General features: G+C 41.8%; 1 protein-coding gene across 1 annotated transcript; it reads right to left on the bottom strand.

The window, feature by feature from the left end:
* Positions 1-1,611: 1,611 nt before the first annotated feature.
* On the bottom strand, positions 1,612-12,175 carry LOC104033232 (solute carrier family 2, facilitated glucose transporter member 11). The gene is made up of 12 exons (XM_075719272.1): positions 12,152-12,175; positions 10,453-10,551; positions 9,297-9,457; positions 8,657-8,781; positions 7,626-7,755; positions 6,496-6,644; positions 5,508-5,695; positions 4,209-4,319; positions 3,457-3,558; positions 3,025-3,100; positions 2,566-2,693; positions 1,612-1,818 (listed from the first exon to the last, which is right to left on the bottom strand). The coding sequence occupies exons 1-12, from the start codon at positions 12,173-12,175 to the stop codon at positions 1,612-1,614; spliced, it is 1,500 nt and encodes a 499-aa protein (XP_075575387.1).
* Positions 12,176-14,796: the final 2,621 nt, after the last annotated feature.

Raw genomic sequence — 14,796 nt, forward strand, 5'->3', positions numbered from 1 at the left:
GGATGGCTGTGCTGGGAAAGTCCACTGCTCTTGGTATTAGCTCTTGGCACTGCTACAAACACTGTTAGAGGACGGTGTGAAGATAAAATAGCAGGGGCCTTAGGGCTGTGAAAGAAACTGCCACTCAATATTCAGGTCCTTTTGCAAATTTTGTTGTGCAGCATCTGCAACAGTCAGTAGTGAAGCTCTCATTTCCAGAACAAGACAGACACAATATTCCTCGACCCCAACAACACACTCCCAGAAGATGGGCTCTCCTCTGTCCCTGACTCTTCAATCAATGAAAACCAAATGCAGGCATGAACAGTACAATGTGTTTTCCTAGTCACTGCTTTTTTATTTCTCTATCAGTAAACTGCAAAGCAAGACAAAGAGCAAGAGAGTGTCACATTTTGTAGCAATGAATACAAAAGTGAAGCCCTTTTTACCATGTTTTGTAATGAAAATGTGGAGTATTCAGAGACCTGGGGAGAGAAGCAAATACTCAGACATACAGATTGGGTTCTCCAGGAGAGGCACCACTCTTTTTTGTCTCATCAGTACCAGTTACTCTTGGGAACTCAGTCCCATTGAAACCCAGTGTTCCTCCTCTCTGACATGAAATAACTCCAGGCTGAAGAGATGTTACGTAGTCATTGCTAATGAAGGAGGAAAACCTGCCCACTGTGGATTACCCCCCTCATGATTTCCTGCAGCTCTGCTTTCTTCACTCATGCTTTCTTTCAGTGCTGACATATCCCTGTTTGTCCCAATAGAAGAATCTCCAAAATCTAGGCAATATACCTGATTACCAAGCAAGAGGTTTGGCTTGAGGTGACAGGTTGTGCTTGCATGCTTCTCTAGCATAGTAACTCCTTTACACCAGGACCTTATACCTCCTTTACACCTTTTTTTCTTCAGACGTAGCAATGACCTCCCCCCGCCCCCCCCCCCCAAAAAAAAAAGAAGACCATGCTGCAGGTCACAGAAGTGTGGTCATAAGTTCCTCAAGAAAGTCCTAATTGCCCCTATACCATGTACTTGCTCTCAAGTCTAATTGTAAGAGGCGGAAACACTGCATACCAGTTCTGCCTACTGATAGGCAAGGATTCTACTGGATTCTTCCACTGGATTAAAGAGCTAAACACTTATTTTCTTCTGGACTGAAGTTCCTTCTCTTGGAAGGCTCAGCAGCACTGACTTGTTCATCGGAGCAAATAATTTCAATGTGAAATTGTTTCTTCTGTCTTCTTTTTCTCTCAGTTTCACAAGTATGCTGTACATCTGAACCTTCCACACTCACTTCCTCCAATAACTGTGGTGTCCTGGTTTTGGTAAGAAAAATAGCAGATCCGGTGTTTTCAGCTTACACAGCTGCTAACTTGCAGGGACTGAAAAAGATCTTATTTCTTCATACACTGTGTTTATTTTTTTTCTGCAGAGGATTTAATTCAGCTCATATTTCAGCAGCTGGAGAGAACCACCAAGTGTATCCTGCACCCTGCACTGCAGGTGATTATTTTTAAAATACACATTTGCGCTGTTTATGGAGCAATGGATTGTCTCTTGCTTAGTGATGCTTCTGGGAACTACAGTAATAAAAGAGCAAAATACAGAGTGGAGAGTTTGTTATTAAAGTCTAGTAACAACCGTCACTGAACAGTTACTCTGCTGTAGGGCTGTCTGTCTTTTCTTTCCACGGTAGTTCAGGCGCTTGAACTCCTCCATGACCTGCAGCATGGTCTTTCCTTTGGTCTCTGGCATCACCAGGAAGACAAAGATAGCCATGGACAGACAGTATGTCAGGAAAATGATGAAACAGAAACTACCAAGACCTTCCTATAGGAAAAGAAAGAGACAAAATTTGTTCATATAAATTGATCTAGATTTCTTTCTCTTATGATATGGAGTTTCTGGTTTTGTATTTACTAAAAAACTTGGTCAGGGACTTAGTTGATGTAAATCCCGCTTGCGGCCACCTGGGGAATGGCACCGAGTGGCAAGATGAACTAATTCTCCTTTCCTGTTTTAAGGAGGAATGTTGTATGCTCAGCAGACATTGAATGTCATTGCTTGACAATTCAGAGAAGTACTGAGCTTCAGTTACTCTTCCTTTCTGCTCCATCCTTCTCAGTCAGAGCTAGACTGGGGAAAGTACGTAGCATGTTAGCTCTGTTCGTCCTTGCACAGTCCAAAACGGCAAAGACTTTAGTTTCCTGCTACTTACTAGTGCTGGGTGAGACCTCTGGGACTGCCCATTTTCCACATTAACCCCAAAGGAGATGCACATACAGGACAAGGGGGTAAAGAAGGGATCCCCTCATGACATTCAAATGACACCTGACAGCATTCGTGCTTCTGTCACTGCTTCCATGTTTGCCAGTGCCGCACTCTAATTGTGTGTAGAGTTAGCAGCATTTTGTGGTTTTGCTACGCTTTCACTAGGTATCTGGGCAAAAAGAAAGAGGTCATCAGAACTGCAATTAGTTTGGGCTCTGTCCTTTGCATGAAGTATTGAAAAAGAGAAGTATGCTCTGCGGGGTCTAACCTCCTCTGAACTGAAACAAAACACCCTACTTTGCTTACCACAATGAAAGGGAATAAAAGTCCAAGGATGAAGAGTTGGATCCAATTTGTAGCACCATTAAAAACATAAGCAGCTGGTCTGTATGACTGAATAAAAATTTCTGTGGGCAAGGGGCATAATACTCCAGCTGAAAAAAAATGTTGGGAAAAAAGGAAGTTTAGAAATTTTGCAAGATGCCTCTGTAACTCACACTTCATATTGCCACATAAGTTAATGGTTTTAACTGAGTTGGAAGTGTCTGAGGTGCTGCTTGGCTCTCCAGGAGGAAGGCATGTAGGAATGCAACATGAAATGCAGTTTTACCTCCTACCACAGTATGGAGGGGAACATCTACCCCTGCGCTGAATCAGGAATAGGGATTCTCACTAACTGTGGAACAGCTATGCCTGGGACCTCTCCTAAAGGCTGCAGTGAGGAAGGAATGAGTATATGAAACCATTCCAGTAGACAATACCAACCTGGCCCAATGCCAAAGCTCATGATGAAAATAAAGATGAGTGCAACAGAGCAGTATGGTACCCAGGAAAAGGAATCCTATGGTAGGAAATGAAAAGCAAACAAAATCAGAAATTAAAATTTTATCTACCCAGCTCCATTAAGAAACATTCATCACTGCTAAGTATGTCAATGTTAAACATACATCTGTTTCCTCTACTTCCAGAAACTTCACAAGGAGATAGTCTTGGCAGTGGTCATGGTTGTATAAAGCTATTGGCTTTAATCTGCATGGACATGTCTGGGAACAGATCTCTGTTAGTATGACGGTTAGCCCCCAAAATACTTCTACTTTCACCTAAAAGTGATTTGGGGGGCAGGAAATAGTAGCGATATCTGCCATACATTAAAACATGAAGATGGGACACAGCTCTAATGCATAAGTGGGGTCTTACCTGTAGTGAAAGCGTGACTGTGAGAAGCCCTAAAGCCAAGGCCATAACAGCGTAGCTTTTCCACAGTAGTGTCTTCCTCCCTGCACGCTCAATTAGGAAAGCCTGCAACCAGGAGGACATGCTATCATCTCCAAAGGACAGATCTTAAAGGCAGGCACTGGTGAGCTGCTCTGGTAGCTGCCTTCACCAGCCAGGCAAGGGATCTCTGAAGAGTTGGGGACTGGGATGTGGTACCTCCTCTGGGAGGGTGAGTAAGGGCATCTGAGGGTACTGAGCAGGACTGGGAACTGCAAGGAGAGGGGGGAAGGTAGGGACGAGCAAGGGTGCAGGGAGCATTGCCTGGGCAGAAGAGGCCTGAAGTGCTACTCTGCAGGCAAAGGATAGCCAGGGAGGACAGCAAAGTGGAAATGTTTGCACTGTTAATTGCCATGAATCCTACAGCCATGAGTCCTACTGACAAGTGGACATAGGGACTGTCATCTGCCCTTCCTACAGAGGGGAACTGGGACTCCCAAGGCTGGCTCAGGCTGGGTCATGATTTTGAGGGAAAGACTCCTCCTGTCCTCCCATAAATTGAATATAAATGCCCATGTTTGTAGGGTGTGTGGAGATGATTTTGCGTGATCAGTGCAAAGTACTATGGTTGATTTGTTGCAGAAGTTTCATTCCTGAAGCTCCTTTTATGGTAGTTCTAAAGATTGAAATGAACCATGCATTACAACAGAATGAAATTCAGCTGAAAAGCCACTTACACAGAGAACTGTGGTGAGGATCTCAGTGATCCCAACTCCCAGGGAGACATAGTGGATTTGAGCAGGGGGGATTCCAGCCTTTATAAAGACATTGTATGCATAAAAGTAAACCTGGAAAGAATAGAAATGTGTGAAGGCTGTACCCATGCGGCCATGTTTACACTAGCTTCTGTCTTTTTTGACAGCAAATAACTAATAAGGCTTTAACAAAAGGAAATCTTCTTGATTTCAGTAACTAATCCTCAAAGTTTTCATGAGCCTTATTTGTGCAGAACAGCTTTTACTAGCAGCTCTGTCTTGAACTCAGTAACAAATAGACACTTTCTCTTTTTTTGCTTGCTTTTAGCACTGCCTTTGTCTTATGTTACAGGTTATAATTCTATCTGACATCTTTCACATGTTTTAGCGTCTCGTACTTTGGATGAGGAGCATACAGAAATGCGGGCAGTACATACTAATCAAATGGTTTAAATTATCTTTCTCCATCATCTTTAAGCCTTTGCAGTGATTTTGATAATCACTATTTTTCCGGATGTAAGCACTCCTAAAGCATAAGAAATTCCACTGTTAATATGCTCTATTTCTACTGGTCCTTTGTGGTATAGTTACTGCTGCACTAGTGGAGGTAGAAAGGGGTCATATTAATCTTGAAGTCTTTCTGAATTTGAAAAATTAATCTAGATTTCGAAACTTTTATGCTTTTACTATAAGCTCATTTTATACAATAACTATTCCAATACTCAATACTATCTACTGAAACATAGATAGAGATATTTCCAGAGAAAAATCTTAGAGGGTATGTATCAGTCACTGTCACATATATTACTGGGATGTGGTAATAGTCTATAATCCAAGAAAGTGCAAAGTTAAAGGATTTATAAAGAAACTCAAAGAGGTAAGAGTATGGAAATGCACTGTCAGTGTACATTACAAACCTGACTCAGTTTGTACTGAAATGGCTGAACAATTTTGGGCAGTGCATTCTGGAGTTCAGAGACCCAGAAGAGGTTATGCTGTTCTTTACTTGTTCTGTATTTGAGATTTTATTTTATCCCCTTCCATTCTCTTATCATAACAGGGTAATCTATAGAGACGCCTTCAGATGACACTTGCTAAAACACAGTTCTCGACTTACCCCAGGTCCCAAACTTCCATGGGAAGAGTTTATAATAAACAGTAACAACAGATCCCCTCCTTACAGCCACTGTTGCAGTCAGCATTTTACTACTCATTGCAGAGCTTACTTTTTGCCAAGAAACTGTAAGCAATCTAGAAAGCAGAGAAAAGTAGCACACGTGCCACATTGACGCCAATTAACTGCATGCAGGAGCAGACAAGGAAGAGAGTGATGAGCTGCCAACGGACAGCTTTGTCACGAAAAAGATCACAAATGCTCTTAGCCTTCTCCCCACGGATGACTTCTTGTTCTGCCATCATGTCATCTATTTCAGCCATATGGTCACCATCTCCCCAGAGCTGCTTCACAGCTGGAAGGAGAGGGAGAGAGAAGATGACTCCTGGTCCAAGCTCATCATCACAGACATGAATTCAGAGGATTACTTGCTGCCTTGCAGAGTGTCTTATTTGAGCTTCAGGCTCTTTGCTTGTGTGAACTTCCTAGAGATCTGGGTTCAGATTAGACACAGATCCAGTTCATTGCTATCTGTTTTTACCCATAAATCTTAATCACAATCTCACCTTTGGCCAATAGCTGCTTACAGTGTTTCAATGTAAATAGTGTCTAAATTCTTACCAATCCTTCCCTGAATACCCTCCTGCTAAAGGTGCAATTCTAGTGCACATGCCAAAACACAGACAAGGAAAAAAGTCTAGACAAAAAGTCTCCATACAAAGAGTTCTCTCTTTTGATAGTTAAAAACCCACAATGGCTGTTTCTCTGTTTATGTCAGTAGTTGCTGTTAGGGTTACTGAAGAACTGGAATGCTTACAGATATGGCATGATAGTAAAGAGCATCCCTTTCTTACACAGAGCCAGAAGGTAACGTAACCACATGCTGACTGTTCAGGGTAGAATCTGTATTGATGGAAATACAAGCTCTGTGTGATCACAACCCTCAGAGGATCCTGGCAGAGGGTAAGGGAAATACTAGTGCCAAGACAGCACTAATATCGGAACAGAAGAGGCTGTCTTTCATTAAAGCTGAAGGTGGTTTCAGGGCCAAAAGACCAAGAGTCTTTTTCCCAGCTGTACTTCCGGGCTCACGTGGGGCTTTACTGTATTTTCCACGTTTTGCTAAAATGAATGCTTTGTGGCCCATTGCCTTACCTTTGATGCACCCCTCCTTGTCCTTTTTGTCAATGAGCAGGTAGCGGGGAGAGTCTGGGAAGAAGGGGAGGGTGAGAAGCTGAACGAGGGCAGGAAGCGAGTTGGCTGCCATGAGAATAGGCCAGAGAGCATCTACGCCAAGGACTTCTCTGAAACAAAACCAGCAGAGTGAGAAGAGCTGAGCAACCATGTGCGCTGGCCATGTGAGCACACGCAGACACAGGGTGGTCCCTCGGCCCTGCTGCGTGTGTCCTGGCAGCTCTCACCCAGAGTCTCTAGGATTTCTCAGCCCAGAAAAATTAGTATCTCAATAGGAGGCGGAAGGGAAGCACAGAGTGCTGCTGCCTGCAGCACACGAATTACACAGCGTTGCCACCTGTTGGCTCGGTTTTGAGTGCAGCAGGGCTAACTGCAATCTGCAACAGCCAAAGGCCCACGGGGACCAACAGCGTCCCTGCACAAGCGCTGAAGAAAGAACCCACAGTGGCTGATCCCTCTGCTTCTGATCCAAAGAGTCTCAAGTTACAATGAAGACAGGATCCACGGGTTATCAGCCTGGTACTGACTGTCCCAAATAGCAGCCGCTGAGTTTCCTGCAGCTTTGAGAACACCATGGCCAGAACGACACGTGTCTGGGAACGGGATGGACCATCTTTGCCACAGGACAGGCAGAAGGAGCCTGTGCTGGGGGGAATGAATCCTCCATAGATCTCTGGTTTTGCATGTGTGTTTCATGGGTGGGTGTGCCAGTTTGTGTGTATTTTCAAGAAAGTTTGGATGGATCTGACATTCCCTGCTCCTTAGAAAAAAGTAAAAATTAAAGGTCAGTTCTTACAAAAGATTGATTTCTTTCAAGCCCATTGAAATCTGTTAAAGAGTTTAATTATCTGTATTTTGATCTATCTTTGCTAGGAAGAAACGCTGTTCTTCAGGATTAAATATTTTGTATGACTTCTGTTTCCCATTCAATTAAGGCAGGAATTTGGGCTGAACTAATTCAGTCTGACTGCCTAGGATACCCTGAAAACATGCCTAAAAATAGTTACTGATTTGCCTAACCATAGGCTTTCATTGACATATGCGTATGTTTTAATAACAGAAGAAATAAAATAGGTCTCAGACCCCCTTACCTGAGACCCAGAGCAAATCCTACAAACTTTCCAACGGCAGTGGCAGTAGAAGCTGTTAAGGCAATCAGCCCACGAAGCTTCCGTGGGGCACATTCCCCAGCGTACATGAGATGGATATTCAGAACTAAACCTGCAGTGACAAATGATTGTCAGCGCAATTCAAACTCCCACAGGTCTGGTGTTTTGGAGGGGAACGTAACAGGCAAAGCATATAGGGTTAGGCTCTGAGATACTTTTTTAACCATGCTGGGTATGTGTCTGCCTGACATGAAGCATGTTCCCAGTACCGTGGCCTTGCGTCTTTGCTAAGCATTTCACTAAGCAAGTATGTTCCCCTGGAAAATCCATTCTTCATCAAGCTGGCCTTCTCTTACAATGTTTCCTACAGCCACATATACAGGATTGCTATTGCTCCCTGTAATCTCGGATTATATATTTCAATATCTACTCAGGATGCTATGTGTCTTATTTTGTGCTTGAAACCAACAAGTTAACAAATGCTATATATTTCATTTGCTCAGTGAATTAATTAATATTTATCCTCTCTCTTAATTTTTTTTTCTGGTTAGTATTATCTTTATCCAACTGCTCAGGGATCGAAAACACTGGCAGAATGTAACCTTCTGAGGCATCTAGAAATGTGAATTGCCCAGCTTGAAAACCATTCCCTTGTCTGTAATATGGAAGGCAGTATCAGCCACAACAAGCAGTAACAAAAACAACAGTGGTCAGCTTTCTATTGAGTGAGCATGGTTCCCTGAAATATTTCATGTTTTGGCTTTTTCACAAGTTGGCAGTACTTTTATATGGATTAGATGTAAAGATAAAAGAATGAGAAATGGAGATGTCACACATGATTAATTTAATTATGTTTGTGTTTTCTTTTTTAGTTAAAAATGCATTCAGCCATCAGGCCCTCTGCAGAGTGTAGTAAAAATCTGTGATCTGTATACTCAGTCTGGTAAATTCTTGTGACACTCAGTCACTGCTCTCCCAACTATTTAATACCATAGGTAGGAATGCTACTTTACCTCCACACAGTCCAGAAAGTAATCTTCCAGCGATGATCATCTCAAAGGATCCACACAGCCGGCTGAGTCCCATCAGAGTTGCACTCAGCAGAGCAGGGATATTGGTGAACAGCATCGGCTTCTTCCTGGAATTCATTTAAATTAATGTGACCATAAATATTGTCCATGTGTCATTCACAGCCTGACAGAAGTGGCATTGAATTGTACCATGGTTAAAGACTCTGTGCCAGCTTCTGAGATCAGCTGCAGTAAAGTAAATGGGAAATGGGAAGGAGAAAACTTTGTCACGGACTGATAAGCTAGTTGAAGCTTTTGATGCCTCTAGTGGACCCAATATCTCACTGAAGAACAAGCTTTCTGAGCGGTTGTCTGTGAAATTCACTTTAAAATGCATGCACTCCCCATGTGATTTCTCTGGCCTGGATTAGCTTTGGAATTTATAAGGGAGAGGGTATGATTTTCTTTGCGATCATTGGCAGATTTTGCCATTCTGTTTCTTCACTGAACTGATCCTTCATCTGAAGCAGCTCTGGGCTGCTCACAGTGCCACTTTACAAAGCAGTGTTTCTCCCAAGACACAGTCACTTATTTTTGCAGTTGTGGGTGTAAACAGAAAGACTAATGTAATCATTATTCCTACCTTCCAAATCTAACAGAAAAATATGCGGCAGACAAGGACCCCAGAAGCCCACCGATGCTGTAAATGGACACAACAAAGGACCACATCAAAGTGATCATCTCTTCACTGGGAGAAGAGCCGTATCTCTTCAGCCAGGTCTCACGGATGAAACTTTTGATGTACTTTAAAAGAAAAAGAGAAAGCAATGGACTCAGTCAACATAGTTTTCCATAACTGCACATCTTTTTTACTTCTTTTACCTACTTACTGGTCTTTTTGATACATTTCTATTGACATCTTGGTTGAAATCTTAGCCACAGTGTAATCAAAGGGAATTTTGCCACTAACATCCCTGGAGTTAATGTTTTAGCAACAAGGTGCAATGAATAAATCAATGAATAAATATATCAACAGTGAGTGCCACTAAGAGGGTGGCACATTGGTCTTTTGTTTATGTGCTAAACCCTGATAGTTTTGCTACCAAATCTTCCCCTCCATTCCCACTTGTCTGTCTGTCTCTCTTGTCCACCTGCTGCATCCTGTCTGATACCTTGGGTGAAATCCAGGTTTGACTTCAACTGACTTCAGTGAGATCAGGATTTGTCCCTTGATATGGCCCAGTGTGGGATCTCTCTGACCTACTATTCATAACCTCCATGGCACCTTCATTCTTGATGAGGGATCCCAATGTAGTGATAGTATGAGCTCAATGTCCTCAGCACCATTCAGGATGACAAACACCTCCCCTAATTTTCCTTTTCCAGATGCAGGTACCAGTGCTGACCTCAACTCTAGAGCTACAGTCCTTCCCTGTCCTATTTCACCTTACAGACAGTCACTTAGACTGGTGTGTGTGGCCAAGGACATGGTTCAAAGGACTCTCTGAGCACTGGAAAGAGGAGAATGTCTGGTGTGCAATCCATCTCAGTAAGGGGAAAATGGCTGACTTTATAGACATCACTCATCCTCCCCTTTCCCAATTCTGTCACACCAGACAGAAGTTAAAATCCAATGAAACACAAGAGCAATAGCAGCTACTCTTAGAACCAAGAAACCACAGTAAGTCTAGTTTTGAGAGCAGAAGGGAAAAAGTTAGTGATTGCAAATAGAGGCAGGAATGCATGAGAACATTGAAATCCATGCTGGTAGCTCAATTTTTTGAGCTGTCCATGCTTACCTCAGCAGGAGAATTGATAATGGAGACCTGCAACCCATACTGGAAAGTTCCACCAATGCCCAGGACAAAAGCCAGGAGGAAGAGATTGTAGCTCATTTTCTGGCAGGAAATAAAAACAGCAAACAAAGCTAGACATGTCCTGTTTTACCTTCAGGAACTCTTACAGCTTGAGCAATGTCATGCACCTCCCTCCTCTGAGACCAAGCAGGCAGCGCAGAGTGCAGTAGAAGACCACAGCTACTAAAGCACAGGACAGTGAGAAATTTGAGGAGAGACAAAGCTCATAGCTGTATCCCAGAACCCAGTTAAACACTTCAGTGCCTCTGTCTTCAGCTTTGGGCATCTTAATCTGCACTATCATAGGGTAACTAGTTGCAGGAACATGGTGCAATGGGCAAAGCATTATGTGCATGATTTGCATCTATTTGTCCTTCCTCCTCCTCCTCCTTTTCCACTTGTTATCTCACCTAAATGAATGTTTTGCTCAGTGACTTGGCTGAGACTAGGTAAACATATGGGGATTGAAGGGCATTCCTAGTTTCATAGTTTATTCACCTTTTCTTAGAACTGTATCTGATAGTAGGCTTAAGAATACCCCCACAATATAGTACTGCGATACATGCATACTCCATCCCTCCCACTCCCACTGCTCTGTTACTGAGTGTCTTAGTGATATTCCGTCCAGCAATGATGGCATGATGTTGCACTTCTATCTCTAGAACAGATCATATTCAAAGGCAACGCTGAACAATGACTGCCAAACATTTACAACCTGATTTCTAATGAAATGAATTGCATTGCTTGAATGGGCATGAAATTTATCCATGTTGCAACATTGTTGGCTTCAAAGGACTCAGCTCTAAATAAATTTGGTATTTGGCACATTCATATATTAAATTACAAAAATCTCCTGTTTGTCAAAGCACTAGGAAGAAACGAGAATCACAGTATCTACTGCCAGCCATCCCCACTATCCTCTGTGCTACAAAAAAGGCCTCACATCAGAACAAAACTCCCCATCAGCAAGAAAATCATTAAGCCCTATGCTAAGTGCAAATTTTATATTGCACCTGCAGCAAATTTCTTAGTCTCATCTCCATTCTGTATTATAACACCATTGCTTGATTTTTCTGTTGCATCTCTTGGGTCACCTTTCCAGTCTAACAGATTTTAAATTCAGGAAGATTTTTTTAAACTTAATATTAATCCTAAAATTGCTTTTTAAAAAAATCTTCATTTTATCTTTTCTGGGTATCTGTTCCTATACTTCCTTGACTGCAAAGGATTGTTTTCCATCCTTTGGTGTTTACATCTTTCAGATACTTCATTATTCATAACTCCTTTATTGTAGAGGACTTTTTCAGTCTTCCAGCCCTCGTCCATCTATTAAATCATGCAGGTTTTTTTCTGTTGTTCTGCTCTGAACTCCCTTGGTTTGTCTTCCTCTGTTATGTATCAGACATTAAATATAAATGTGCTCTTAAATCCAGTTTTCTTTGCTTTTTAAAAATAATTCCTTGCAAGATATTTGATATCTCTCAGATATGACCTCATACTATTATTTTAACCACATCTGATTCAGATTTACTTTTCTTTCTGTACTTAATTTATACAACAGGTATAATATATAGAATAGCAGAAAGGAAAAAAATATATATGCAGAAATTCTATTTGGGGGAAAAAAAAGAGAAACATATACCAACTTGCATGCAAAGGTGGTCATCTCAGCTTGCAGGCTAGGTCTTTCCTGATGCTTTCGTTGGTTACTTTGGAAAAAGTAACTCTATATATAGAGAAAGAGGAGCCTGAGATAATATTTCAACATGTGATTTCATTCTTTCTCAGTGTTTACACTCCCTTTGGTTTGTCATGAAGTTCTTGCTATTTGGTTTGTTATTATTGTGTTGGTTACTGATGAAACTGGGGATAATTTTGGTGAGCTGTGCATTCATGCCAGGTCACTAGGGAAGAGAAGCTCCAGCAGCAGCTGACAGGCAATAAGAGCTGCAGATGAGTAAAGGACAATAAAAAAGGCACTGATCAAAGCCAAAGTCCAGGGACTGGCACAAACTAGAGTGGACTGGCTTGGACTCCCCTAGTCATAGGTTGGATAATTAGTTATCACATTTAAAGGGAAAGTTCCTGACTGCTACTTTGAGCCTCAACACAGCAAAGCCTTCTGAAGCCTGACTTGATCAAGCCTGACTAAGCCTGTGCATTTAACTCGTGAATTATGGGGTCAGTTGACACTTTAAGAGTAATGGTCACTGCCTGACAAGTCTGTGTCCCTATAATATATGGTAGATGCTAGGAAAGTTGAATGTCAGTTTTAAATCCTGATTGTAAAATAAATAAATTACATCTTTACTTTTATGCATAATTCTCAAAGGGCCTCTTTATCCAGCAGTCTCCAAGATGGTTCTGTTAAAAGGCTTTTACAAGTTATTCAAACAGCTCAGGGGGAAATTCCTTCTTCTGGTGATTGGCTGCACTTGATGGTTCCCCAGGCTAGGATGCTTTGTGTCTTCAGTGTCTGGAAGAATCCCAACTGGATAGGCAGGGACTGAGCTATGCTGGAAGTGAGAGGTGGCTTGTGCAGAGGAGCACTGTTTGAGGACAGCAGCAGTAACTATTTTTCTCTGGTGTTGATGGTTATTAATCAATCCATCAGTGCATGGTGATTTGATTTGTAAACAATAATATGAACTATGAGTCTCTGAGGATCACTTTTCAAGATGTATTTGTGCTTAACTTCACATGATAAGAAAATTGACCTGAACAAGTGTCCTGTATTTTTTCAGTTGGAGTTGTTCTAATTCAGTAACAATTAACCAACTTGTCAAATGTTTAAATTAAAATGTAACCACTGTTTGTCTTTGCTTAATCAGTCTAAAGACACCTGATTTCAGGCCAGGATTTCTGACACACATACTCACAGGACTGGCTCTGAAACTCAGGAAGTCAAGTAAATGTGTATCATTTTGGAACAGGCATGTTTTATACTGTCAGGTGCAGACAGCCTCCATCCTTCCAGGGCTCTGGGGAAAGGCACAACAATATCAACTCATGGGAGTAGCCACAAAGGTGGCCAAGGTGAGAATGTCTGGACATTGGAGGAGTTCTCCTAGTTTTAACCAATTCTTCTCTGACCTGTACATCCTGGCAGTTTGTGCCAGGCCTCTCCCTCTGCCCAGGCAGTCTCTGCAGTCCATCCCCTGATTCCCAGCCTGCATTTTCTCTACTGTCTTGTCTTCTTTGCTTCAATTATGCCTCCTGTCTTTTCTCTGATCCTCACCAAAGGAATGACAGAATATTTTTACACCATCATGATGGTACCAGCACTTTTTTGCTTTGACTGTGTGTTTTACTGTTTCCATCTGCTCTCTCCAAACTACAGAAACAAAAACTATCTCTGCAGTTCCCAGCACCATGGAGTCCTGCTCTTGATTGCCTTGTCTCAAAATCCTGCATATTTAAAAACCTCAGTGTTGTCCAAGAGTGGAGATACCTGCTCTTGCTCATGTCTGTATACGAGTGACTTCTAAAATAGCAACCGCAAATGAACAAAAGTTCAGTTTTATTTTTCCTATGTTATAAACCTCAGATAGTGAAACATAGTTCTTACACAGACTCCTCTTCTGAGAAATAGATCTGCTGCTCCATTCATGCCCAGAATGACAGTAATACACTCTGGAAATGTTTATAGCCTTGTCATTCAAAAATGCTGTATTTTTTTTAAATGTAGTTAAAAAATATACCGGAAGAAACTTTAACTACTTATTTTGAAAATGTATGTTCTTCTTTGCGGCAACCATCAGTGGTTCCATGACCTTCATAGAAAAAAAGCCAAAAGAAAAGAGATGGCTTGATTATGGTTTTGAGAAGAAACTGGAAGAAACTTCACCAGTCAACCCAATGCCTATGAAAGGCAATATTAAATGAGGAGTGTTGCGCTGTTCTGTACCTAAAAGCTAAAAAGAATCAGTATCACATCTGGGTCTTTTCCAATGTGCTCTATGGAGACAACAAGAACATGCAGCAGAGAATGTTCTGCTGTGATCTAAATCTCCACATCCAAAATAAACTGCTGCCATAAGAGCTCCTCACCACACTAACCGTAGCAGAGTGCAAGTATAAAACCCTGCAAGATGCACCAGCAGCATCCATGAGAGCACTACAAACCGGACTAGAGAATTACTTGTGCTTTACAACATAGGACTGGAAGACAACAAACAAGCCATGAAGAAAAACAGTCCAGAATAAATAGTCTGCAAAACAATGCCCAAAAGTCAGTTGTATAACAAGCCACTTAGGAAGTACTAGAATTTTTCTTCCTAATCCATC

This window comes from Pelecanus crispus, chromosome 11, assembly GCF_030463565.1.
Source record: "Pelecanus crispus isolate bPelCri1 chromosome 11, bPelCri1.pri, whole genome shotgun sequence".
NCBI lineage: Eukaryota > Metazoa > Chordata > Aves > Pelecaniformes > Pelecanidae > Pelecanus > Pelecanus crispus.

Excerpts from the sequence above, each read along its gene's own strand:
- LOC104033232 (XM_075719272.1), bottom strand. The coding sequence starts at position 12,175 with ATGACCACCTTTGCATGCAAGTTG. Across the intron at positions 3,101-3,456 it reads CAGTCACGCTTTCACTACAG|GATTCCTTTTCCTGGGTACC; the intron begins GTAAGACCCCAC and ends TTCCTACCATAG. Across the intron at positions 2,694-3,024 it reads GAGCTTTGGCATTGGGCCAG|CTGGAGTATTATGCCCCTTG; the intron begins GTTGGTATTGTC and ends ATTTTTTTTCAG.